Below are 26,789 nucleotides of genomic sequence, written 5' to 3'. Positions count from 1 at the left end.
ACTTTATGCACTATTTCAGGCTCTGTTGTAAATATTAGATCTAGTTTCGATGGCTCTTCATTATTTCTGTACCTTGTGTTTTCATGGACCCATTGGGTCATTGTGTACTCCATGGTCATATCTAGCAGTACATTGCCCCACCATATTTCTAACTCATTCAAATTAGTGAAGACTTCATTAAAAAGGTTAAATCTCTTAATATTGATTATCCTTACAATTTAGTTTCGATGTTACTGGGTCTCTACTCATGTCAAAGTCAAGATTTTTAACCTCTGTCCCAAATATTCCAGGTAACAGTATTGATGGTATCCCTTGTAAAATTAATAAGTCAGTGTGTAGATAATTCTTCTTTTGTCTTTAAGGGGAAATATTACACACAGACCTTTGGGATGGGTATGGGAAATCTTCTTTCACTGGTTTTAGCTAACATCTACATGGAATATTTTGAAAAATATATATTACTAACTATTAATGATGAAAAAGTTATTTAGTTCAGATATGTAGACAATATTTTGTGTTTCTGGCCTAATATCCTATATATTGATGATTTCCTTATTAATCTAAATTCATTGGTACCCTACATTACCTTCACTCTTGAAATAGAAAATAACAACAGCTTGCCCTTTTTGGATGTTGAAATAATTAGAGATAATGGTATTCTGAAAACGAAAATCTAGAAAACCTACCAACATTTTTATCCTATATTCATTTCTATTCTAATCACCACATCAATGTAAAAAGATCAGTTTTTATTTCCATGTACTTGGGAGCTTATAGGATTTCAGATCCTGAGTTTATTGGTGATGAAATTAGAATTATCCGGAATATTGGAGAAAAGTTAAAATATCCCACACATATTTAATCAGTCACAATACTGCCAAGAATTTTTTTACAAAGCATACAATCAAGAACAAGAAAACCATAAAGAACTTATTATACTTGTTCTTCCTTTTCATGAAACCTTTCTTAGTATATTCAACTTACTCAAGAAATTGGACATCAAAATAGCTTTTAAATATGATCACACCATGAAGAAAACTTTAATTAAGAACAGCCCGCCTAACAACAACGGTGTTGTCTATAAAATTTCATGCCAAGATTGTAACAAATTTTATATTGGACAAAATGGAAAAAACTTGGACACAAGGATTTCCCAACATTGTGTGAAATCAGCCCAGGAAAATAATGTGTTATTTCAACACAAAGCATTATACAACCATCATATTGATTGGTGTAAGGCAACAATTTTAGCCAAAGGAAAGAACCTACATGAAAGAAATGTAATAGAATCTTGCTTAATATCAGGCACTTTTGATCAAAATGTAAACTTAAGCTATGGACATCTTAAATGTGATAAATTGGTAACCCAAATAGTGACCAAGATGTTTCTGCCAGATTGAACCATATGTGTTGGTCACGTCGATGGAGGTAAGGTCACCCCCCCCTGCATTGTATTGCCTCCTCCCTCCCCCCTATGGTTGCTACCTGATACTTACATTTAAACATAACTCTTTATCTCTTTCATTTAGTCTGAAGATGTAATACATGAAAAGACTCACTGTCTACAAGTTTCCCTTCTCCTGTAGTTATTTTGCATTTTCATATGATGGTGATGGATGTGATTGCTTGCATATATATATATATATATATATATATATATGTATGTATGTATAATATATAAATGATATATATTTAAACAAAGACATCACAAAATTAATTTGGTAAACAAGGAGAAAAACTGGGAAAAATATACAAAAACATACTGTTCTATACAACAGCCCAACCATTCTCACCCATTTCATTGCATAGCACAAGCACAACTAAATAAAAAATACATCAGCAGCTTACTATTCAAACATCTACAATACAATATCATACAACACATCCATACAAAAACATAAACATTCAGATCACAAAACATGTTTTACAAGACCAACCACCTAACACCTTAACTTCCCTCTCCAAATCAATTCCACAGATTCCAAAGATTACTCTCAAGAGACAAGAGAAGGATGAACCACACTAACACATTTATGTTCAAGTCACCATCCAGCACAAAAACAATACCAACTCAATATAGGTAAACCCACAGAAACAAAGTACCCCAGATACAGCCAATACGCAAATGTTTGACACCTGATCTTACTCTGCCCCACACTAATCATACCCAGACAACAGTGAGTGCCAAAACTATACAAGATTTTAAGAACAAACTGGATGCAGAGAGATACAAAAGCGGGTCACTACGAGCATAGCTCTCATCCCGTATAATACAACTAGGTAAATTATAAGTGACTTGTAGGCCATTCCATTGGCTGTTGTAGGTTACCTGGGAGCTATGAGTTTCTTGCAAGGGAGATCTGGGGCAGTGGATTGATTGACTGATCATAATCCACCAGTTTGTTAATTATCTTGATTTTATTTTCTTGTAGGTTTTGGTTTCCCAAATTAGGTGATTAATTCCTAAATATTTGATCTTGGATTCATGAGATAAAGCCTGTCATGTATCCTGTTTTCCTCTGTTTAAATGTATATTCATGATCTTACATTATATAAAATAGAAAACCTCAGAGTTGGTGAAGTGATAATAGTACACAGTACATCAAGAAGATTTATATTCTACTCTTTGTGTTACATGCAATGGAAATATTAAAGACCATATTGTGTGCTAGCAGTCCATGCAATAATTGTGCTGATATTGGGTTGAATTTTTCTACTGGTTGTACTCCACATGAGAATGGTAAATCCCAGTATGGTGATCATGATAGATTCACAGGAAAGTGACTTTAATATACAGCAGTCATTATTCTTTCCCTGTGAGGTGTCTGGTATTTGTTATGAACTCGGTAATCCATGTTGTGGGTTACATGACTAGTAATTCAGCATTATATTTATTTGTGTATGTCTATTTTCTGCCTTTAATTAAACTAGTAACTTAGTGAGAATAGCTCATTTTCTTTTGTTTTTCTTTTTTCAAGGCCAAAAAAGCAAGTCGTATAAGTGTCATTGGCTGTGAAGAAGAGCTTCAAGACTTAAGGCGACAGTTGGAAGAAGAAGGAGCACATAGGAAGCAGGTGAGTGCCTAGAATATGTATATACAGTATATAGCTTCACCTTTATGAGAGGGAAATGGGCTTTGGCATATCCTTTGGTATGATGTCATGTAGGAGTTTATTGTGACCAGTGCTAAATAATTGAATCAGTTTAAAGGACATTACCATAGTATAGGGGTTAAAACCATTTCACATAAACTTTTTGTTTCAGTGACACTCTATTATGATTTTTTTTCCTGGAATGCCATACTTCCCAATCACTCTGTCTATTGGTTCATTTCCTACTCTAGCATTAAGGTCTCCCAATACAACTACATTGACATTTCTCCTTAATCCCTCTATGTACTCATTTAAATCCATCCAAAAAGCCTCCCTTTCCTCTACGGTCTTCTCACTACCATGCACACAAAAACCCACATCTCCCTTCCCAACTTCACCTTCATCCACATTAACCTTGAAGAAACCTTCCACTTCACCACATGCTTACCTATCTCTTCACTTACTAGTATAGCTACCCCTTCTCTCCCTTGTTCTCTCTTCACTCCTGAGAACCTCCGAACTACAATCCCAAACTCACATTTGCCCCTTCCTTTCAACTTAGTTTCACTCATTGCCAACACATACATCTTTCTTCTCACAAACATACTGCCTATCTCTTCCCTTTTACTCTCATCTGTCCCTCATCCACACACATTAAAATACCCAAACCTTAGGGTACTGGTTGGAAAACTCCCAGACCCTATGCCTTTAGTTTTTTTAGGAATGTCCCTTGTAAGGCTACAGGTAGCAGGATTCCTAGTCCTATCTTCCATCTCATTTTTTGTAGCCTTGTATGACTCAAGTAGGAAGACTTGGTGGCAGTATTCTTTTCCCCCACCACAGGGTAGGTGAAAAAAGGAAATGAATATTCAGAGAAATGGTACAGGACAGTAACAAGGGGTGGGGGAACAGCATAATGGAGGGATGGCCACATTATCCACATTATGATAGAAGTGTCATCATTTCTCAGTGCACAATCTTCCTCTCTCACAGACAAAATGATGTGTGGCTCTGGTCCATAGGGACACCCCATATAGACCCTAAAGTATCAACATTATGATAAAAGTGTCATCATTTCTCTGTGCACAATCTTCCTCTATCACAGACAAAATGATGTGTGGCTCTGGTCTGTAGAGGCACCCCATATAGACCCTAAAGTATCAACTGCATGCTACTTTGGGACAATAACATGCAGTCAATACCCCAGACGGGGATAAGATAAAAGAGGCAAAGAGGAGAGCAGATGTGAAATGGGGTAAGAATATGACCGAAAATTTTGAAAGTAATAAAATAATGTTTTGGAAAAATTAAAAAAGGAAGAGGAGGCGAATCAAGTAGAGAAGAAAAGGTAAAAGGTGCATTGAGAGATGATAATAGAAGAGAAGGCAATGAGAAGAAGGTAGGCAGAGTATTTTAGAGAGTTGCTAAATGTGAAGGAGGATAGGGAGGGAAAGGTAGTTGCAGTGGGAAGTGCTAAGAAAATGACCATGATGAGTGAGGAAAATGGAGGAGAAATAAGGAAAGATGAAGTGAAAGCAGATGTTAAGATGATGAGAGCAGGTAAGGCACCTGGTCTGGATGGATGCCATGCAGAATGTCTGAAAAAAGGAGGTACAGTGATGGTGGACTGGCTGGTAAGGTTATTTAATGTTTGTTTAAGAGGGGGTAGAGTGCCGGAGGACTGGAGGAGTGCCAGTATAGTTCCACTTTCAAGGGAAAAGAGGACAAGTGTGAGTGTAGCAGTTTCAGGGGGATCAGTTTGTTGAGTGTAGTTGGGAAGGCTTATGGGAAGCTCTTGATTGAGAGGATTAGGAAAGGAACAGAGGGAGTAATTGGTGATGAACAGTGTGGTTTTAGGACAGGTAGAGGTTGTGTAGATCAGATTTTTGTGGTAAAACAGATATGTGAGAAAGCTATAGGAAAAGGTATGAATGTTTTTTGGGCTTATATGGATCTGGAAAAGGCTTGTGACAGGGTAGACAGAAAGGCACTGAGGTAGGTATCACAGATATATGGGATATGATGAAAGCTGTTAAGAGCAGTCAAGAGCTTTTACAAGAGTAGTAGAGTTTGTGTTGGGATTAGAAATGGAGAGTGAGTGGTTTGAGGTAAAGGTGGGATTTCATCAGGGATGTGTTATGTCACCCTGGCTGTTCAATTTATAAATGGATCGGGTGGTGCGAGAGGTGAATGCAAGGGTAGTGGGTTGGGGGTTGGAGATGGTTAAAGAAAATTAAGAAAATTGGGAGATAAGCCAGTTGTTTGCTGACAACACAGCACATGTAGCAAGTTCAGAGGAGGGGTTGTGGAGAGGAAGTTAATAAAAGAGTTTAGGAAGGTGTGTGAAAGAAGGAAGTTGAAGATATATGTGGATAAAAGAAAGGTGATGAGATGTACAAGGGGAGAGAGTGGCAGCAGACTGGAAGTGAGCATTAACCACTTCAGTACGGGACTTAAATCTCGCGGGCAGCAGCCAATGCCAGCTGTATGACGTGTCGTAATAATACTCGCATCATAAAATATAGTCACCGATTATATCGATCGTTCTCTCTTTCACCCGCGAATTTTGAAAACCACAGAGAATGGGATTCAGGGCGCATTTGGGAGACTGTAAAAACACAGGGGCGACTACAATAAATATAATCAAGACGCCGATATGGCAGCGTCGCGAATCCACTTGCTCCTCATGACGCCTACGTGTGTGGCACCGTATGGAAGGGGTTAAGGGAGAGAGACTGGAGAAAGTGGGTACCATAGTTTTAAATACTTGGGTGTGAATGTGGCAGGAAAGGGTGGAGTGGAGGTGGAGGTAGAATATAGATTGAGAGAAGCAAGTAAATGCCTTGGGGGATTAAAAAGTGTAATGAGGAATAGATTTTTGTGAACAGATGCTAAGAGGAGATTGTATGAAGGAGTGATTGTGCCAATAGCACTGTACGGGGCAGAAACATGGAACATAAGAAAGGAAGTGAGGAGTTTGAATGTGTTTGAGATGAAATGCCTGAGAAGTATGATAGGGGTCACTAGGTAGGATAGAGTGAGAAATGAGGAAGTGAGGAGGAGAACAGGGGTGGAAAGGGAGTTGGGAGATAGGTTTGATGAAAGACTATTAGGATGGTTTGGACACATGGAAAGAGTAAGTGAAGAAAGATTAGTAAAAGAGGTGTGGAATGCAGAGGTGGAAGGAGTGAACATGAGGGGGCGTCCTAGGATGAGATGGATGGATGGGGTAAAAGGGGCAATCGGAAAGAGGGGAATTTCTGTTCAGGAAGGATGGGAGAGGACAGAAGATAGGGGTGAATGGAGAAGGGTTGTGTATGGATGATGCTGTGATGCATGAGGGGTAGTGGGTGGGGGATGGGGGGTGAGGGAGCATGTATGAGAAATAAATTGACACAGCCCGAAGGGATTTCTCCCCATCTCCTTTTCTGTATGAGGGGATGGAGAGGGGGGTGGTTGCCAAATTAATGAAGCGGCCTTGCTGTGGATGTGCTGTGTCTTGCGACACTGCTTCTGACCCAGGGCAGTGGGCAAGGTGCAGGGATGACCCGTCATCCAGGAGATGCCAATATAAGAGGGAGGGAAAAGGGTAGAGGGGAGTGAAGTATGTAGGGGATGGAATGGGTGGGATTGGTTTCTATGCCTTTGTCTTTTGGCTACCTCCCGTGTAAGGGGGAGAGGGGCTTTTGGTATATGTATGTATGTATGACACTCCAGGGTTTAGAGTGGACAATGTATAGGTAGAAAGTTTGGGGTGGAAGGTTAACAAGATCTCATTGAGATGGTTTAGAAATGCATTTGATTCATAGGTGGTAGTGAGGAGAAGAGAGGGAAGCCCAAAAAGGAAATGAAGAGACAGTGTCAGGGAGTACTTTGAAGAAAAGCAACAAATGTGAAAGGGACGAAGGTGTGTTGAGTTCAGTCAGTCAGTTGCAATGATTATATTTTGCATTAGATGCCCAGCACCAGCTTATCCAGCAACAACCCACGTAAGGACAGAGTCCACTTGGCCAGACTGCGATGCGGTCACCACCCAGCACTTCTAAGCTACCAGAAGAGGCTGGACGACCGTGTTGTGAACAGCTGCCCAGGATGTAACACTTCACCCCATACCATACAACACATAATGGAAGACTGCATTATACACAATCATGCACGCAAACAACACAACATACACTCTATAAAGGATTTGTGGGAAAACCCAGTTTCGGCTGTGGCCTTCCTTGGGGAGACGGGACTGCTCGGACAGACAGTCTAGGGAACGACAACAACAACAACAACAACAACCCATAGGTTGCCCATAGGTAATTCAAAGAAGAAATTTTATACTTTTATAATGAGCATTGTAAGAGTGCATATTATGGCTTCAGTGTGGTGCATTTTCCTAATTCTATTAAGTTTGGTTGGAGCAGTGTTCAAGGGGTCCCATCTTTATCTCCATTAACCTCTTCAATACGAGTCAAATTCCCGTGAGCAGTATCAGCTGCCTGATGTACAATGATTCGATGATGCATCAAAATACACACATTACAAAATATAAATTTACAGCTGTATTACTCATCCCCTTTCACTATGAATATTAATAACCACAGAAAATATGATCAAGCCAGTTCACAGAATATATAGGGGTCACTCAGCTACAACTACAAAATAAATATAATCAAGATGCCAATGCCGGCATCCTCATATACTCTCACCTCATGACGCCTACATAGGTGTCATCATATGGAAGGGGTTAACCACTTCAATGCTAGTCAAATTCTTGTGTGCAGCATTGGCTGCCATATGCACAATCACACTACTCACATAAAATATAAAGTCACTGCTGTATTACTCGTTATCTTTTACTCTGAGTAATAATAAAAACAGAAAATGTAATCAAACCAGTTCACAGAATCCAGGGGTAACTCATGTACAACTACAAAAATATATATGATCAAGATGCCAACACTGGCATCCTTGTGTACTCACTTGTGCCCCATGATGCCAACATAGGTGTCACCATACCAAAGTGGTTAATGAGATGTTGCTCTATATTCAGTAACATTGTCAGCCTGGATTATTTCTTCTTCAAGTTTGTATCACAAATTATATGCTTCTGTATTTACCTAGTTGTATTTTACGGGACAGGAGCTATGCTCATAGTGACCCATGGAAAATTAAGTGTTGTAACATCTTTTAAGAATTTATTTCCTATTCATTTCTCCATTCTAACACTGTAACTATCATATCACCTCTTTTTACTCTGCCAGATTGGATTTTCACCTGTGTATATGTACACACTGTGTGTATATTTACTTAATTGTAGTATACAGGAAAGGTGCAAAGCTCATTGGATCCCATTTCCTACTCTCCAGTTTATCATACCTAGCCTCAAATTCATATACAGTTCCAACTTAATCTATATCTTTGATTTTCAGTTATATTTAGATTTGAATTAATGTATTGTTCCAGCTCAGGCTATATCACCTTCTAAGCTATTCCAAGTATTTATGCATCTATATGGAAAACTGTATTTTTCACATCCTGTAGACATGATTTTCTTAATTGGCTCCCATGACTTCTTAAATCGCTCCCTTCTTTAATCAAGAGATCTCTTCTGTCAATGCAATCTATCCCCATTAGTTACCCGAATACTGTAATCATATACCATGATCTGGCATGTTGTATCTGATTTGCTGTATCAAACCTGGCCATGATTTCATCAGTTCTATCAATCTAGTTGTCAGTGTGCTTTATGCCTTTAATTTGGAGATTTTTTCTTACACCAGATATGAAATAAAGGCAAAATGTAAAATATAACCACTTATATAATGATAGGTACATAATGAACTTACTACTGTCATTGTGGATCATATTGTACATTCGGGAAATATACACAAAAAATTTTGATCAAATTATTTTAAAAATTACATAAAAATAATTAAATACTTATGCCGTCAATGCTACTTCCCAATGGGGAAGCCTTTGGCCTTGATGACCTGCTGGTATCTCTTGGGGACAGAATTAGCCAAATTCTGACAGTGGAAAACAGGAATTTCCTCCCACACCTTCCGGATGGATATCTTAAGCTTGGGAATTGTAGACGTGTCCTCCTAGCACATGTATGAACAGACGTCTAAAACAAGCTCTGGAGTACAGCATTTTTTTCTTAGTTGCCTAGTCTGACCAAAATTATTTATTAGAGTTAATACATTGAGTGGAAAGTAACTTAAAATGGAGGATAGTGAAGGCAGACAAAAATATGGTACATACATACATATACCAAGGATTTTTCCCCCTTCCAAGGGAGGTAGCCAAAAAGGGAAAGGCATAAAAACACTCCCACCCATTTCATCCCTAAATACACTCCACACCCCTCCCACCCTCCCTTTCATCTGAGCACCTCCTGGATGATGGGTCATCCCTGCACCCTGCCCACCGCCCTGGGTCAGAAGCAGTGTCGCAAGACACAGCACATCCACAGCAAGGCCGCTTCATTTAATTGGCGACCCCCCCCTCTCCGTCCCCCCTTGCATATAAGGAGAGGACGGGGAGAAATCCCTTCAGGCTGCGTCAAAATTTACTCACACATACTACCCCACCCCCCACCCCCTGCCCATTCCTCCTCAAGCAATCACAACATCATCCATATACAACCATTCTCCACTCACCTCTGTCTTCCGTCCTCTCCCTTCCTTCCTCAACAGACATTCCCCTCTTCCCCAAAGCCCCCTTCACCCCATCCATCCACCTCATCCTAGGACGTCCCCTCATGTTCACTCCCTCCACATCTGCCTTCCATACCTCTTTTACTAGTCTTTCTTCACTCATTCTTTCCATGTGTCCAAACCATCCTAATACTCTTTCATCAACCCTATCTCCCAAATCCTTTTTCACCCCTGTTCTCCTTCTCACCTCCTCATTTCTCACTCTATCCAGCCTAGTAACCCCCACCATACTTCTCAGACACCTCATCTCAAACACATTCAAACTCCTCTCTTCTTCTCTTATGTTCCACGTTTCTGCCCCATACAGTGCTGTTGGCACAATCACTCCTTCATACAGTCTCCTCTTCACATCCATTCCCAAATGTCTATTCCTCATTACACTCTTTAATCCACCTTTTCCTGCTACACTTGCACCCAAGTATCTAAAACTATCCACTTCCTCCAGTCGCTCTCCCTTAATGTTCACTTCCAATCTACTGCCACTTTCACCCCTTGTACATCTCATCACCTTACTTTTACCCACATTTAGCTTTAGCTTTCTTCTATCACATACTCTCCCAAACTCTGCCACCAGCTTCCTCAATCCCTCCTCTGACCCTGCCACAAGCGCAGACCAACTAAAAGAAGACTAGATGTGAGCAGTGTTGAATTGCCGTTAGGTCTCATCCCCCCCCCCCAAAATGTAATATGGAAATGCCTCTATGTAACCAAAGGTATGATGAGAATACTGTTTTTTCTATATTTGCAAGAGAAGGTAGAATACTAGGTAAAAGTATAGATTTAGAAAGGGAGCTAAGGTATAAAAATATTCTACAAAATCAAGACATTACAGAACTAATAAATGAAACTATAGATCTAAAAGCAGAATACAGGACAATGTGTAGAGAAATGAATGAGTTAAAAAGACAGAATGCTAATACCAACAGAGCCTAATGACCTAAAAAAGATTTGAACATAGTTAAAAATTAAAACAAAAGGATGAAAAATTATACTAACAAAAATGAGGCTTTAAAAAGAGAAGTAAAAGAACAAATACAAGCAGTGACCGAGAAAGATGAGATACCATAAAGGAGACAGACCTTCAAGAAATAAAAAATTAATGGAAAGTAGATCAGGAAAACCAAAAAATAGCTTTTAAAGAAATTGTACAACAACAAGTGGAAGAATATGCAAAGGAAACAGTCATTAAAGTAATTAATTAAAGAGAAAAAATTGGGTCAGGGACACAGTTGATATAAAAAAGTGTGTAGTAGTATATGGTATTAAAGAAAGACACGGTGTAGCTAGATAGTTAAGAGAAAAGGAGGAGAAAGAAATAGCAAAAGAAATTCTGAAAGAGATACAAGAGGAGGTGCAAGAGATGGAAATAAAATAGAAGTGCATAGAATGAGACTATACTCTAAAGAAAAAAAAGGCCTCTAAAAATTAAGCTAAGGTCTCAAATGATAGTGAAAGAAGTACTAATAAAAACAGCAAAGTTGGTAAAAAGTGAAAATTACAAAAGTATATGGATAAAAAAGGAAATGAGTGATGAGGAAAAAGAAAGGGAAAAGACACTAAAAAAATTAAGCTAATGAAAAAATGAGAGAAAAACAGAGACTGAAAAGAACAAGTTTTTTTGGGAGAGTGCTGGACTTGAGGCTAAGAAAATGGTAGGCTATATATATATATATATATATATATATATATATATATATATATATATATATAAGCAAACACAAGAAACACAAATGGAGGAAAAAGAAAAAAATGAAAGTAACATATACCAACATAGATGGCATGATTTCAGGACTAAATGAAATAAACAGTTATATGGTGGAAGAAAAAACAGATATAATGGGAATTGTTGAAACAAAATTAAAAGATCCACTACCACCAAAGTGTTGGACAAAGTTTATATAATCACTTGATTAAAAATAGAGAGGAAAAACAAGGTGGAGGAGTCATGTTTTTGACTAAGAAAGGCTTAAATGTGACAAAGATTACAGAAGAAAATAATAATTTGGAATTGATTATGATAAAACTTGAAAATAGTAACATGAAAAGTAGAAAATTTGTAGTGATATATGTGCCCCCCGAAAACACATTCTTGGAGAGTGACCATTCCAAAATATTGGAAGACACAAGGCATGCATTAAATGAAATACTGAAAGGAGGAAACTTAGTAATTATGAGTGACTTTAACTCTAAAGAAATATGTTGGGAAGAGATGACAATGAAAGGTGGAGAGGACCCTTGGGGAAACATACCACTGGACATGACCATTGAATAAACAATGACTCAATGGGTAAAAGATTATATGAGATATAGAAATAATGAAGAACTATTGAGACTAGACTTAATATTTATGTCAGAGCCTGAAATTGTGGATAAAATGGCCGCCCTTGAGGTGTGGCACGGGGCATCCTGCTGAAGGATCTTACACTTGGTTTTCGTGAAACACTTCCCAAAATTCTCCTGCAGAAGGTTAATATAGTGCTCAGAGTTGACAGTCTGGCCCTTTGGAAGTATTACAAGGTTCCCCAAACCACCATAGCCAAGGGCGCCCTACACCATAAGATAGTGCAGGTGCTTAACGCTTTCACCGTCAAGCATGGGTCACATGCTGACATAGTAGGAGATTTTCACACCTTCCTTCTCTTACTCTCACTTATACAAAAGGTCGCTTCGTTGGTTCAAAGTACCTTACACCCCTGAACAAGGTCCCAGTCTTTATGACTCTTGGGAAAATGGACATGGAGCCTTCGTTTCACTTCTGAATGTTTTCCAGAATTGGCCTGATGGAGATGTCACTGAGAAACTTAGGGTTCTTTTACTTCAATTCCTTTACATTTGTAGAAGGGATATGGTCCAACTGATGTTTTACAAGCCTTGATGCCTTCGGGGAAATCTTCAGGGCCTTGCCCTCAGCATGTTTTGTGGAGGGGCATGGTATCAACCCCTCCACCCATGTGCCATTTTGTTAGGAGTTGGGACACAGTACACTCAGATACACCTGTTGCCTTGGCTATTTCTCAATTATTCTTTCCCACTTTGTGTACTTCAATCACTTTCACAATGTTATCACATGCTGTGTGGTTTCCAGGCATCATGCAAAGGGTAGGGCACACTCCAAAAGTCAATGAACACTGAAGAAAAATTAAGAAACTCGGTGACAACGCAGAAAAAAAAAATTCCACTGAAGGAGAGTCACCCACTGACCGGCTTTGTCTCGCATGGTTATTGCATTGGTGGATGGCTGAAGGTTGCCAGTTAGTCACTTTCTCACACATGATTTTTGTGAACAAGATATCACATAGCTCCAAAAAATCCAGACCATTATACATACTTGAAAATTTTGCAAAAACTGTCTGTGCTAACTGTAGAATGAAAAAGGTTTAAATGAGGGTGCAAATGTGTTGGCATAGCACACAACCCTCTTTTTATATGTGGGACACATACAAGTGCCAATGGCAGGTGCCATTTTGCTATATCTATAGGCCTAGTCAATATTCCTATTTATCTGGCTTCACAGAATCCCTCTACTTTATTTTTGTGTGAAGAAGGTTTACAAGTTATCATTTGCTATCTATCGGACTCTTGTTAAGAAATGAGCATGATTTGTGATGGCACTACTTTCCTATGCCATTGTTGTTGTTGTTATTGTTGTTGTTGTTCCCTAGACTGTCTGTCCGAGCAGTCCCGTCTCCCCAAGGAATGCCACAGCCGAAACTGGGTTTTCCCACAAATCCTTTATAGTGTATGTTGTGTTGTTTGCATGCATGATTGTGTATAATGCAGTCTTCCATTATGTGTTGTATGGTATGGGGTGAAGTGTTACATCCTGGGCAGATGTTCACAATGCGGTCATCCAGCCTCTTCTGGTAGCTTAGAAGTACTGGGTGGTGGCCGCACCGCAGTCTGGCCAGGTGGACTCTGTCCTTTCATGGGAGAGAGGATTCAGAAGGTGTGGATATCAAGGGGTCTGGCATGCAGCAGTATGTTGTCTTTCAGTGTGTTAATGGAGCGGTGAGTGACATGATTATGAATATGTTTCCAGAGGTTGGTATTTGGTGGTTGTGGAGGAAGAGAAGAGAGTATCTGTGTGTGATACAGGTCTTTGGGTGTTGTTTTAATGTTTCTTGGTGTGTGTGGGTGTTCTGCTATGTAGTGTAGTGGGTGTGATGTGTTTGTGGTGGCTGTGGCAAGTGTTTGTGTGCCTCTCATGTCGAGGTGGTCCTTGACTTTGAGGACTTTTGTTTCATGGTGTAAATGGTCTGTAGGTGTTGTATTTGTGCAGCCTGTAATTGGTTTTAGGGCTTTGTTTTATATGATTTGAAGGGTGTTGTGGTGTGTCTCACTGAGATTAGGAGCCCATGCAGGACTCGCATAATTCATCACTGAGCGTATGTGCCATTGTTGTATTGACCCTTGTTCCATTTGTGTACTCCTCTGCTGTACTATGCAGCAAATCTCCTGTACAGTAACTGGTAAATTTATTTGGAGTAACTAATCATTATAGTACTATATCTCATTATCCAGCTTAAGATAGCCTAGTTGTGGTCATATTCAACATCAGTTTATGTATTGGCACCATAAGATAACTAGTAAGGGCAGTTTCAGTTTTATATAACACTTTGCAAGGGTACATGGGCTAACATTACCTAACGCAATTTACATAAGTTACTACATTACAATTACACATCTTTGTATCGTATGACATGTCATGACACATCATGAAATATGATATATCACCTCTCTCTTTGATCTTTCAAAGTTGATAGACCCAGTGCCTTTAGTTTTTCCTCATATGGTTTATCTCCCAGTCTGGGAACCAGTTTGGTTGCTTCCCATTGTATTCTCTTGATCTTACATCCTGTTTGCAAGCATCCCTACAAGCAAAGGTAACAGTGAGACATGGGGGAGGGGATGATTTACACATTAATCAGTGGGTTATGTGTACATGGGAGCGCAGGGTGCACATGGGAAGACAGATGGGTATCAACTGGCATGGGGGCAGCTGTCTCTCACTACACAGGGTGAAGACAATGCCACCCCTAGTAAAATATGAAAAAGGGCCTTGTTGGTTGTATGAAAGGGGTCCTTGTACAGGAAGCATCACTGCTGGTAAGGGCACACCATGACACTATGATACCCTGCCCTATGCTAGTATCCTATGCCATGTTTGCAAGCTGTCATGCAAGGGAAGGCAACAGTGAAATGTGTGTGTGGGGGGGGGGGTTACACATTTATTAATCAGTGAATTATGGATACATGGGAGCACGAGGTGTGCATGGGAAGACAGATGGGTATCAACTGACATGGGGGCAGCTGTCTCTCGCTACACATGGTGAAGATGATGCCATGCCTAGTAAAGTATGAAAATGGGCCTTGTTGGCCATATGAAAGGGGTCTTTATACAGGAAGCATCACTGATGGTAAGGGCACGCCATGACACTACAGTACCCTACCCTATGCTAGTATCCTATACTAAAACACATACCACACATCCTTGACTCATTGTTGGGACCATACCACTGATACATCAGGGTTTCAATGATTTTTTCATCTCATCCAGTAGTGAAAAGCCACTTTAATTTTCTGCAGCCGTCTTTATGTTGCTCCCACAATCCTGCTGATATGTCTGTCATTTTTTTTTTTTTTTTATCAACACTCCCAAATCTTTCTCCTTATTTGCTTTTGTAATGGGTTCTCTTCCCAAGCAATAGTCTAAGGATGGTCTTTTGCTGCTATTACCCCTTTCCAGTACTTTGTAGTTTTTGGTATTGAAATAAATTTCTCATTTTTGGCTTCATACAAAAATGTGTGTGTGAGAAAGTGTCAGAACTTTACACTTCAGTAGTTATCTAACATTGTTAATTGCAATATATATATGTATATATATATATATATATATATATATATATATATATATATATATATATATATATACAGTATATATTTAACTTCGGCAGCTTCACTGACCTACGAGGGCTCTGCATAATTTACATATAGTTTTGTGTGAATGGTTTGAGGTAAAGGTGGGACTTTGTCAGGGGTGTGTTATGTCACCCTGGCTGTTCAATTAATACATGGATGGGGCGGTGGGAGAGGTGAATGCAAGGGTAGTGGGTTAGGGGTTGGAGATGATTAAAGAAAATGGAGAAAAGTGGGAGGTGAGCCAGTTGTTGTTTGCCGACGACACTGTGCTTGTAGCAGGATCAGAGGAGGGATTGAGGAAGTTAGTGACAGAGTTTGAGAAGGTGTGTAAAAGAAGGAAGCTGAAGATAAATGTGGGCAAAAGTAAGGTGATGAGATGTACAAGGGGAGAGAGTGACAGTAGGCTGGAAGTGAGCATTAAGGGTGAGAAGCTGGAGGGAGTGGATAGTTTCAGATACTTGGGTGCGAATGTGACAGGAAAGGGAGTGGGGGTGGAGGTAGAATGTAGATTGAGAGAAGTTAATGCCTTGGTGGATTAAAAAGTGTAATGAGAAATAGACATCTGGGAATGGATGTTAAGAGTAAGAGGAGGTTATATGAAGGAGTGATTGTGCCAACAGCACTGTACAGGGCAGAAACATAGAGCATAAGAAAGAAAGAGAGGAGTTTGAGATGAAATGTCTGAGAAGTATGATAGGGGTTACTAGGCTAGATAGAGTGAGAAATGAGGTGAGGAAGAGAACAGGGGTGGAAAGGGAGCTGGGAGATAGGGTTGATGAAAGAGTATTATGATGGTTTGGACACATGGAAAGAATGAGTGAAGAAAGATTAGTAAAAGATGTGTGGAAGGAGTGAATATGAGGAGGCATCCTAGGATGAGATGGATGGATGGGGTGAAAGGGGCATTACAAAAGAGAGGAATGTCTGTTGAGGAAGGACAGGAGAGGAAAGAAGATAGGGGTGAATGGAGAAGGGTTGTGTATAGATGAGGCTGTGATGCATGAGGGGGAGTGGGTGGGGGATGGGGGATGAGGAAGTATGTATGAGAAAAAATTTGACGCAGCCCAAAGGGATTTCTCCCTGTCTTCTCCTTTTCTGCATGAGGGGACAGGGAGGAGGGGTCACCAAAGTTATGAAGCGGCCTTGCTGTGGATGTGCCGTGTCTTGCAACACTGCCTCTGACCCAGGGCAGTGGACAGGATGCAGGGATGATCCATCATCCATGAGGTGCCAAGATAAGAGGGAGGGAGGAATGTGGAGGGGAGTGGAATATGTAGGGAATGGAATGGGTGGGAGTGGTTTCTATGCCTTTTTCTTTTTGGCTACCCCCCTGTGTAAGGGAGAAGAAGCCTTTGGTATATGTATGTATGCACTTCCATTTATATAGTGTTATGTATATAATGTTGAAGAGCAAGGGCCAAATCAAACTAGTTTAAAGTACAATCTAATTAATAATTAACAATCAGTCACACTAATAACAATAATAATAATACCAAACAATTATTTATATATATATATATATATATATATATATATATATATATATATATATATATATCCACACACACACATACCCATTGGAGTAACAGCTAAGATTGGAACTCCAGAAAGAAACATAATTTTCATGGATTACATCAATGAGGGAGTATCTGTGTTGTATTAGTAGGGAAAGGGAAAGTTTGTGGTGTAGTGGGCAGGTGAAGAAAAAGGAGAATGGGAGACATTATTGAGGAAAATGGAAGGAAATGAGGAAGGGGAAGAACGGGCCCCGGATGTCAGAATGGGCGTCAACAAAAGGTGTGCAGAACACACACAAGGTAGAACAGGGGAGCAGAGGTATCAAAAGCAGAAATATAGATAATAGCAGCTCAATGGAAAGAGAAGATAACTGCTTTTATGGATTTCATGAGGGAGGAAATGACAACCTCCCCAAACTAGTAAATCTAGTGGAGAAACTAAAAAAAATTAATGAAGCATTAGAGGTTAGGTTTAACCAATTAACACTAGTTACACAAAGAGTTGATAAACTCGAAGCACTAAAGAAGGAGAATCAAAACCTAACTAAAGAAATAGAAGAATTAAAAGGACAGTTAAGAGAAAGGATGAGAATGAGGAATTAAAGAGGAATAATAAAGAGAATAAAGAGTCCATAGCAAAAGAGGTAAGTGGTTGGAAAAAAGTACAAGAGAACAATAAAATGGAATTTAGAGATATAGTGAAACAACAGATGAAAGAACAAACTAAGGACACAGTTATTAAAGTGATGAGGGAGAAGGAGAATACAGTAAGAGACTCTGTGGATAAAAAGAAATGTATAATTATATTAGGGATGGAAGAGAGGCATAATCCAAATAGGACTACAAGAGTAAAGGAGAAGAAAAAAGTAAATAAGATATTAGAAGTAGTTCAAGAAGATGAACCTGAAACAGGGAAAAAATTGAAGAAATATATAGACTAGGGAAATATAATACAGATAAGACCAGACCAATTAAGGTTAAATTCAGGTCACAAACAGCAGTAGAGAATATCTTATCAATAACAGGGAAACTAGCAAAAAGTTCTTAATATAAACAGCTATGGATATAAAGAGAGATGAATAAAGAAGAGAGGATGAGAAAGCAAAAAGACTAGAAGCTAAGGGAAAAAACGAGAACAGAACAGAGTCAAAGAGAAATTCTATTGGAGAGTAGTGAATATGAAAGTGAGGAAATGGTTCATAGCAGAGAAAAACGGAAGGGAAACAGAAAGCAAGATGGAAGTAGAAGAAAATTAAAAGTGTCTTACACAAATATAGATGGCCTAATAACAGGCTTGAATGAATTGAATGATTACCTAAAGGAAAAAGACCCAGACATAATGGAAATTGTAGAGACAAAATTGAAAGGTCCACTACCACCCAACAGTGTAGGACATGGTGCATATAATTATTGGATTAGAAACAGAGAGGTAAAACAAGCGGGTGGAGTTATGTTCCTGACTAAGAAAGATATAAATGTGAGGAAAGTCACATATGGAAAGAATAGAGATGATTATGATGGAAGTGGAGGACAGGGACAAGAAGAGCAGGAATTTTGTAGTAAATTATGTGCCTACTAAAACAGCCTCGTGGGAAGAGAGAGAACACAAAAATATGTTAGAAGACACAAGGATAACACTAAATAAGATAATGGAAGATGGAGGAAGAATAATTATAATGGGTGACTTTAATTGTAAAGAAATCTGCTAGGATGAGATGACAGTGAAGGGTGGAGATGACCTATGGGGAAATGTACTACTTGATATGATTATAGAACATACAATGATACAATGGATGCAAGAGAATACTAGGTATAGAAATGAGGAAGAACCATCAAGACTAAATCTAATAATCACATCAGAACCTGAAATAGTGGACAAGATTGAATATAAGACCACATATTGGTTGAACTGGAACTAAATGAGGAAAAATTACATAGAAAAAAAAAAAACGAACAATATAGAAAGGGAAGATTGATGTATGGAAAAACAAGTTTTTATGAAATAAGAGAAGTCTTTCAAAAAGCAGACTGGGAAAGGATACACAAGGAGGAAACAGCAGTAGAAGAGAAATGGAATATTTTACAAAAATTTATAAAGGAGTGTGAGGCGGCGGATAATTTCTTTCACTGGCGGACAATTTCTTTCCCTCCACCATCTCTCCACCATGAAGAGACAACAAAGAGGGCTCTCAGCTAAGCTTGGGCAAGCTCGAGACCGCGAGAGTTGATCTCTAGGTCCACATATCTGCCAGACATTCTAAACAAACTCGAAGTTGCACCAAGTACAGGGTCAAAGGTTATCGCCAATGGTCATCACATCAAATCTTTCATATTGGCAACCTCCAAGAGTGCCACCCTTCTCAATGTTTCTCATTGGGCACTCCCTCATAGGGAACGCCCATTTTAACGTATTTTTCCGCCATGTATAATTCTAGCTAGGAAGATCTGGCACCTCCAGAGTTGTCTTCTGGGCAGCCAGCTATGAATTGTATTAGAATAGGATCAGCGAATAAGCCGGAAAAACCCAACGGTGTTTCAACCAAACAACCCACTCCTGTTGGAGTGGAAAAGTATGTTCCAAGACAGAAGCAAGAAAAATTATATGTAATGTGTTGGTACAACAAAAGATGTAGGGATTTTAAAGACAAAAGGGATAAAGCTTGGATAAAATGGAATAAAGACAAAAGACCTGAAAAATGGAAAACATATACTATTTATAGAAATCAATATGTACAAGTGTGCAGAGAATAAAAGAGAAAATATGAAAAAGATGTCATAGAAAAATGTAAAGATCAACCAAAACTATTTTACAGATTTGTAAACAACAAACTGAAAAACAAACAAGAATTAGAAAAATTACGACAGGGAGGTGAATGCACAGAGGAAATAGAAATGGTAGAAATTATGAACAAGCATTTTAAATTGGTGTTAACGAGGGAGAACATACAACTTAGAGATGTTGAGTGGGAGGAGAAAGTCCCCCCTATGAAAGAGATAGAAGTAACAAGGAAAGAAATAATGAATCACTTGAGTAATTTCGATGTCAGAAAATTGCATGGACCAGATGAAATGGCAAACTGGATTTTGAGAGAATGCAGGAAGGAACTAACAGACAAAATATATTGTCTAATAAACAGTTCATTGAAAGAAAGAAAAGTTCCAGAAGATTGAAAAAGAGCAAATTAAGTACCAATATATAAAGGGGGAAACAAGGAAAACCCTACAAACTATGGACCTGTCTCTCTTACAAGTACAGTAGCTAAAATTTGTGAAAGAATGATCAAAATTAGATGGGTAAGGCATTTGGAAAAAAACAACATACTAAATCCAAGGCAATTTGGATTTAGACAAGGACAATCATGCGTCACAAACTTAATGTGTTTCTATTCAAGGCTAATAGATGTAATACAAAAAAGAGATGGATGGGCTGATTGTGCATTTCTACACCTGAAAAAAGCTTTTGATAAGGTGCCACATAAGAAATTGCTAAAGAAATTAGAAACTGTAGGAGGAATACAGGGCAAACTTCTGAAGTGGATGGAAGACTTTTAGGATGGTTTGGACACATGGAAAGAATGAGTGAAGAAAGATTAGTAAAAGAGGTGTGGAAGGCAGAGGTGGAAGGAGTGAACATGAGGGTTTGATCAAGGAGAAGATGGATGGGGTAAAAGGGGTACTGGGAAAGAGGGGAATGTCTGTTGAGGAAGGGAGGAGACAGATAGGGGTGAATGGAGAATGGTTGTGTATGGATGATGCTGTGATGCATGGAAGAGAGTGGGTGGAGGATAGAGGATAAGGGAGTATGTATGAATGATATTTTGACACAGCCTGAAGGGATTTCTCCCTGTCTTCTTTCTTTTGCATGAAGGGACAGGGAGGTGGGGTCACCAATTAAGTGAAGCAGCCTAGCTGTGGATGTGTTGTGTCTTGCTACATTGCTTCTAAGCCAGGGCAATGGGGAAGATGCAGGGATGACCCGTCATCCAAGAGGAGCCAAGAAAAGAGGGAGGGGTGGTGAATGGGAGTGGAGTATGTGGGGATGAAATGGGTGGGAGTGGATTTATGCCTTTGACTTTGGCTACCTACCTTGTAAGGGGGGAAAAAGCTATTGGTATATGTTTGTATAATTATTATTCCTTTCAACATTGTAAAAATATTTCTTCTGTGTCATTCAAGGTGGAGAAAGAGTTGGAGCTTCAGATCCAGATGAAAGCTGAGAGTGAGATGGCTGCCAAACTATTGGAGAAAGACATACATGAAAAGCAGGACACGATTGTTTCCCTCAGGCAGCAGCTGGAAGACATCAAGTATATTAATCTAGAAATGTATAGGAAGCTTCAGGTATGTGATAAATTAATTTAGAGTTGGAATAAAAGAAAAGGAAAGTTAGCTATTCATCACCAGTTCCCAGTTAATCTGGTTATATAGTAAAAATGTTAGTATGAATAGTTTTTTTATATAAACTAAGAGATGTAGGATAATTTTGGCATAGAGACTTAAAAGAATTTAAATTTATAGTATCTTCCTATTTTTAGATATTTTAAAAAATCCATGATATTAAGGAAGACTAGAACAATGTGGCAGTCATATTTTACATTCAAAGTAGTTTAAAATTCTCATGTATTCACAGGCAGAACTGCACATCATTATATATAATTTAATTTGCACCACCTCCAAATGTACTAATTTATTATGTATACATTTTTCTTGAATGTGCCACCTTTTCTTTTCATTTATTTCCTTTGTTACAGCTGATTGTGATATTTTCAGTCACCACATCTTAGCTGAAGCACAAGCTTTGCAGAGATTTATTTATAATTGGAAGCACAGTTATTTCTGCTATTGGCTCATATTACCTCTCATTGTTTTTGCCATACATATATATATATATATATATATATATATATATATATATATATATATATATATATATATATATATATATATATGTATATATATATGTATATATATATAAATTGACTGATCATTTGGTCATAATCAAAAATATGATTAGATTTACTTCTGCTATTGGCCTATCATATCTTAGTTTGAATTTTTTCAGTTATATAAGCTTGCCAATGTAGATATGTTGTTGCTTCTTCCCCCAACTTTCTTGCTTCCTGGAATTCTCTTGGTTCCCTGTTGTACCTTCCTCTATTACCCAGTGCTTATCTTGATTCTGTGGCCCACACACATTACTCATTTATACTAGCCCTGCAAAATTAAATATTCAAAATAAAACATTCATGCAGCTTAGAATGGTCTGTAATTGTCATGACATTTTACTCATGTCCAGAAACTATGTAATACAGCCTAATGTAAAATTTGTAACTGTCATGACATGTTACATATTGTCTTTTTAATTGTCACCTGAAAGTTTTGACCAAAGTTAAATGACTGATTAAGGTTTAACAAGCAGTATCAGTACTAATGGAGGTAGATGTGGTGGGTTGGGTGAAAAAGGAAGGTTCAGCAGTTCAGAGAATGAGCTGTTAATGGTATTCACTTGCCTTGTAGGAGTGTGAAACGGAACTTCATGAGAAAGGAGTCTTGGTGGAACGACTGCAGGAGAAAACCAGCAAGATCAGTCAAATGTTGTTGAAACTCCAATCTTGCCCTGAATTTCAAATATATCCTGCTAAGAAGGAAAGAGCAGAAAATAAACTAACTGCTGAAAAAGGTTCCAAGCAATGATTTATTTAAGGATTACTATGTATTGGGCTTACTTTTGTGAATGGGGTCCAGTAATGAACTGCATTTTGAAACAAAATGGCTCTCTTATACAATGATTGTACTGTACTGCATTTTGTAAATGATGCATTGTAGACCAAAGACGAAATTTTTTGCTTAGGACAGGAGAGGTCAAGGATTTGGAAACCTTTTTATGGTATTGTAAGGCTGGCTTCCATACATAAAATGTGTTGCCTTAATTTGCTAACTCAATTTAATTCTTATCCCTTAGACTTCTTCTCCTGTACTGTACTCTCTTTTTTGTATGCATATGCTTTGTTTTCTCTTCTCAGTCATGTAAATATCAATTGTTGTTTGACTGGCAGCACTTTCCAGTGTTTTAGGCTGTATCAGGCATTCCTCTAGTTCTTCTTTCCTTTGTCCAGTGCATTTATGGAGGGACGATGCTCAAGTAGGCACAAATACTGTACCGTGTTTTGAGTTTGCACCATAACATTTGTATGGTGAGTGAGGGGACTCACTTTACATGTGATTTAGCCAGTGGCTCATGTAAAGAAATTGCCCAAATCCAGTATTTCAGAATTCACAAGGATGGTAATTAAAGAACTGCATTTTAAATAGTACTGAGATCCTTGTGTGTTTTTCAGGAGTGTGAGAGCTCATTAAAACAGAAAACTGAACTCATCTCTCAGCTGGAAGAAAAGGCTGCCGAAATGGGGGAATCCATGCGCAAACTGGAGGCAGAGTATGTATCAGACACTACTACTTCTTCCTCTTGCTCCCAGGCCCCCAAAACTGGTCACAGGCCACAGTCTATGTCTAACATTGAGCCTGAACTCAAGGGGGGGAATGGTGATTCAGTGATTCCTAAGGAGGATGAAAGCCTAAGGGGAATAAAAAAGTCTGCCAGCACTTCTGACATGTAGTCTAATACCAGCTATGACATATATATACATATATATATATATATATATATATATTTATATATATATATATATATATATATTTATATATATATATATCCACATACATATATTTATGTATAGAGAAATTACCAACCAAAGCCAAAGAAATAACCAAGAACATGAAATTAGAATTGATGAGTGTTGCTGAGGGTTATGTATAGGCTCATTTTTAAAGTATAACCAGTGCCCTTTGAAAATTATATTTTCTAGGTTTTCACTCCTTTTCTTATTGCATACACATAAGATGAAACTTGATCTACATATCTCTGAAGCCTCCCATTAACAGAATCTCTCACTGATATTTCAAACTGTATAAATAATTCTTGATAGTTAGGTAGTGACGTCTTATGTGTAGAAGTTCATCACCAAATGCCCTAACAATCTACCTTATAGAAAAGATTGAGTGATGTTGTGGTTTAAGTATAATTTATGATATATTTATGCATACATACATCTGTGTATAATTGTGTTTTGAATCTATTTGTATTACACACACAGACACACAGCTATTCCAAGCATAAATACTTGGAATAGCATAGACAGTGATATAGTCCAAGCTGGTACAATACATGAATTCAAATCTTGATATGATAATTGGAAATCAAGGACATAGATTAAGTTGGAACTGAACATGTATTTGAGGCTAGGTAGGATCAATCGGAGAGTAGGAGACAGGACCCAGCGAATCTTGTTCCTTTCCTGTACACTACAATTAGCTGTAAGTACAGTTAGATAAATACACACATACATACACATGGTAAATGCAACTAGTTAAACAAATACACACAATATATGTACACATAATTTATATATATATTATGTATATACATGTTTGTATGTATTTACCTAATTGTATTTACTTAGTCGTAGTATACAGGAAAGGAGCAATTTATCATACCTAGCTTCAAATTAATGTATGGCTCCAACTTCTTTTATATCCTAAATTTCCTATCTATGGCAATAGGATTCTCCAATCATCATATTTAGATTTTAATTCATGTAGTTTCAGTGTGGGCTATATCACTGAAACTATCACAATTATTTATGTATCTATATGGAAAAATGTTCTTCACATTCTTTAGATATGTAGTCTTTCTTATTTCTTTTCATGACCTCTTAAAAATTTCCCATACCTAATCAAAAGATTTCTTTTGTCATTGTAGTCTATCTGCTGTAGTGACCTGAATATTGTTTTCATACTACCTCTTCTTTTGACCCTTCAGATATGGTAGACCCATTTTTTTTTTTTTTTCTCATATTTATTTGCTGGGCTGGAACCAGTTTGGTTGTTGTCCTTTGAAGTCTCTCAATTTTGCTTATATTCTTCACTCTGAAGACCATACCACTGATATGTATTCTAGTCTTGAGAGATCAGGGATTCTATGAGTTCTTTCATCATCTCATCATCCATAAAGTGAAAAGCCACTTCAATCTTTTGCAGCAGTCTATATGTCTCTCCCACAGTTCTGCTGATATGTATGCCAGATGACAGGTTGTCTTTTATCAATTCTCCCAAGTTCTCTCTTGCTTTTATGATGAATTAGTTTACCAAAGAATAGTTTAGAGATGATCTTTTGAAACTATTGCCCATTTATTTGCATTTTTTAGTATTGAAATTAATTTTCCATTCTTGGTTCCATTCTTTGTGTGTGTGTGTGTGTATGTGATTCACCATGGTCTTGGATCACATGTTGGACTCATGATTGACAGCTATTACCCTCCTGGAAGAGAGCTCAGAGCTCATATGCAGTATGAACAATTTATGGGTAATGCTATGACCTTACATGCACACACACCCCGAACTCCCTGCCCACTAGAGTTAGAGTAACGACTCACAGCACAGTGATACTGAAATTATTTCAGCCCTGGACAGGATTTGAACCAGGGCCATTATAGTGGCGGCCATGAACATTACCACTGCATCATTGAGTCGTGTATTTACCTAGTTGTATTCTACAGGAATGGGAGCTATGTTCATGGTGTCCCATATTTGTATCTTGCAACATCTACTTTGTTCTTAAATTCATGTATGGTGTTTGTACATGCTATCGTTTCATCCAATTTGTTCGAGATGTCCACCACTCTGTATGGAAAGTTTTTTTTCCAGATCTCTTCTATAACTGTCCTTTTTGAGTTTCTTTTCATGTCCCCTTGTTTTTCTTCTATCCCAATTTGATAAGTCTTCTTTATCAAGGACTTCCTTGCCTTTCATAATTCTATAGTCAAAAGATCACCTCTTTCTCTTCTTTGTGTGTGTGTATATATATATATATATATATATATATATATATATATATGAAGAAGGTAGAAGAAGAAGTCATGGGTCTAGTACCAAGTTATAAATTTATTCTTGACTGGTTTTGCTCTACACTTTTTAAGAAACAGTGAAACTGGGCAGGAATAAATTTGCAAATAGGAACTAGACCCGTGACTGCTTTTTCCACCTTCCTCAACTTGTCACAATGTCTCATATAATATATATATATATATATATATATACATATATATACATATATATTATATGTATATATATTATGTATATAATACATATATAATACATATATAATACATATATAATACATATACATATATATATATATATATATATATATATATATATATATATATATATATATATATATATATATATATATATATGACCCATAAGAGGAGGAGGAGGGAAGGTCGCTGTGTAAGTGAAGCAGCCCTGTTTTGCATGTACTGTGTCCTGGTGCATGGCTTTTGACCTGTGCAGAGGGGGGAAGACAGGGATGACCCTTCATCCAGGAGGAGCTAAGATGAGTGGGTAACAAGGTTGGTGGAGGATGGGAGTGGGTGCTTGCCTTGGCTGGCTACCTCCCTTAGAAGTAGAAGCCGTTGGTATATAGACAGAAC

General features: G+C 38.1%; 1 protein-coding gene across 5 annotated transcripts in view; it reads left to right on the top strand.

The window, feature by feature from the left end:
* The window catches only part of LOC143032899 (RUN and FYVE domain-containing protein 2-like), a 199,990-nt gene that overhangs the window by 122,771 nt on the left and 50,430 nt on the right, over positions 1-26,789 (top strand). For all 5 annotated transcript variants that reach the window (XM_076198133.1, XM_076198130.1, XM_076198128.1 and 2 more), the window contains 3 exons: positions 2,979-3,074; positions 21,415-21,579; positions 23,577-23,674. In XM_076198133.1, coding sequence (XP_076054248.1) covers positions 2,979-3,074; positions 21,415-21,579; positions 23,577-23,674 — 359 coding nt within the window. The remainder of the gene's footprint in view (positions 1-2,978; positions 3,075-21,414; positions 21,580-23,576; positions 23,675-26,789) is intronic.

The sequence above is a fragment of the Oratosquilla oratoria genome, chromosome 14 (genome assembly GCF_046742065.1).
Source record: "Oratosquilla oratoria isolate Oo_2021 chromosome 14, ASM4674206v1, whole genome shotgun sequence".
In the NCBI taxonomy this organism is placed as follows: domain Eukaryota; kingdom Metazoa; phylum Arthropoda; class Malacostraca; order Stomatopoda; family Squillidae; genus Oratosquilla; species Oratosquilla oratoria.
Note: the sequence above shows the minus strand (reverse complement) of the source record. Positions and strands in the feature narration are given on the sequence as shown.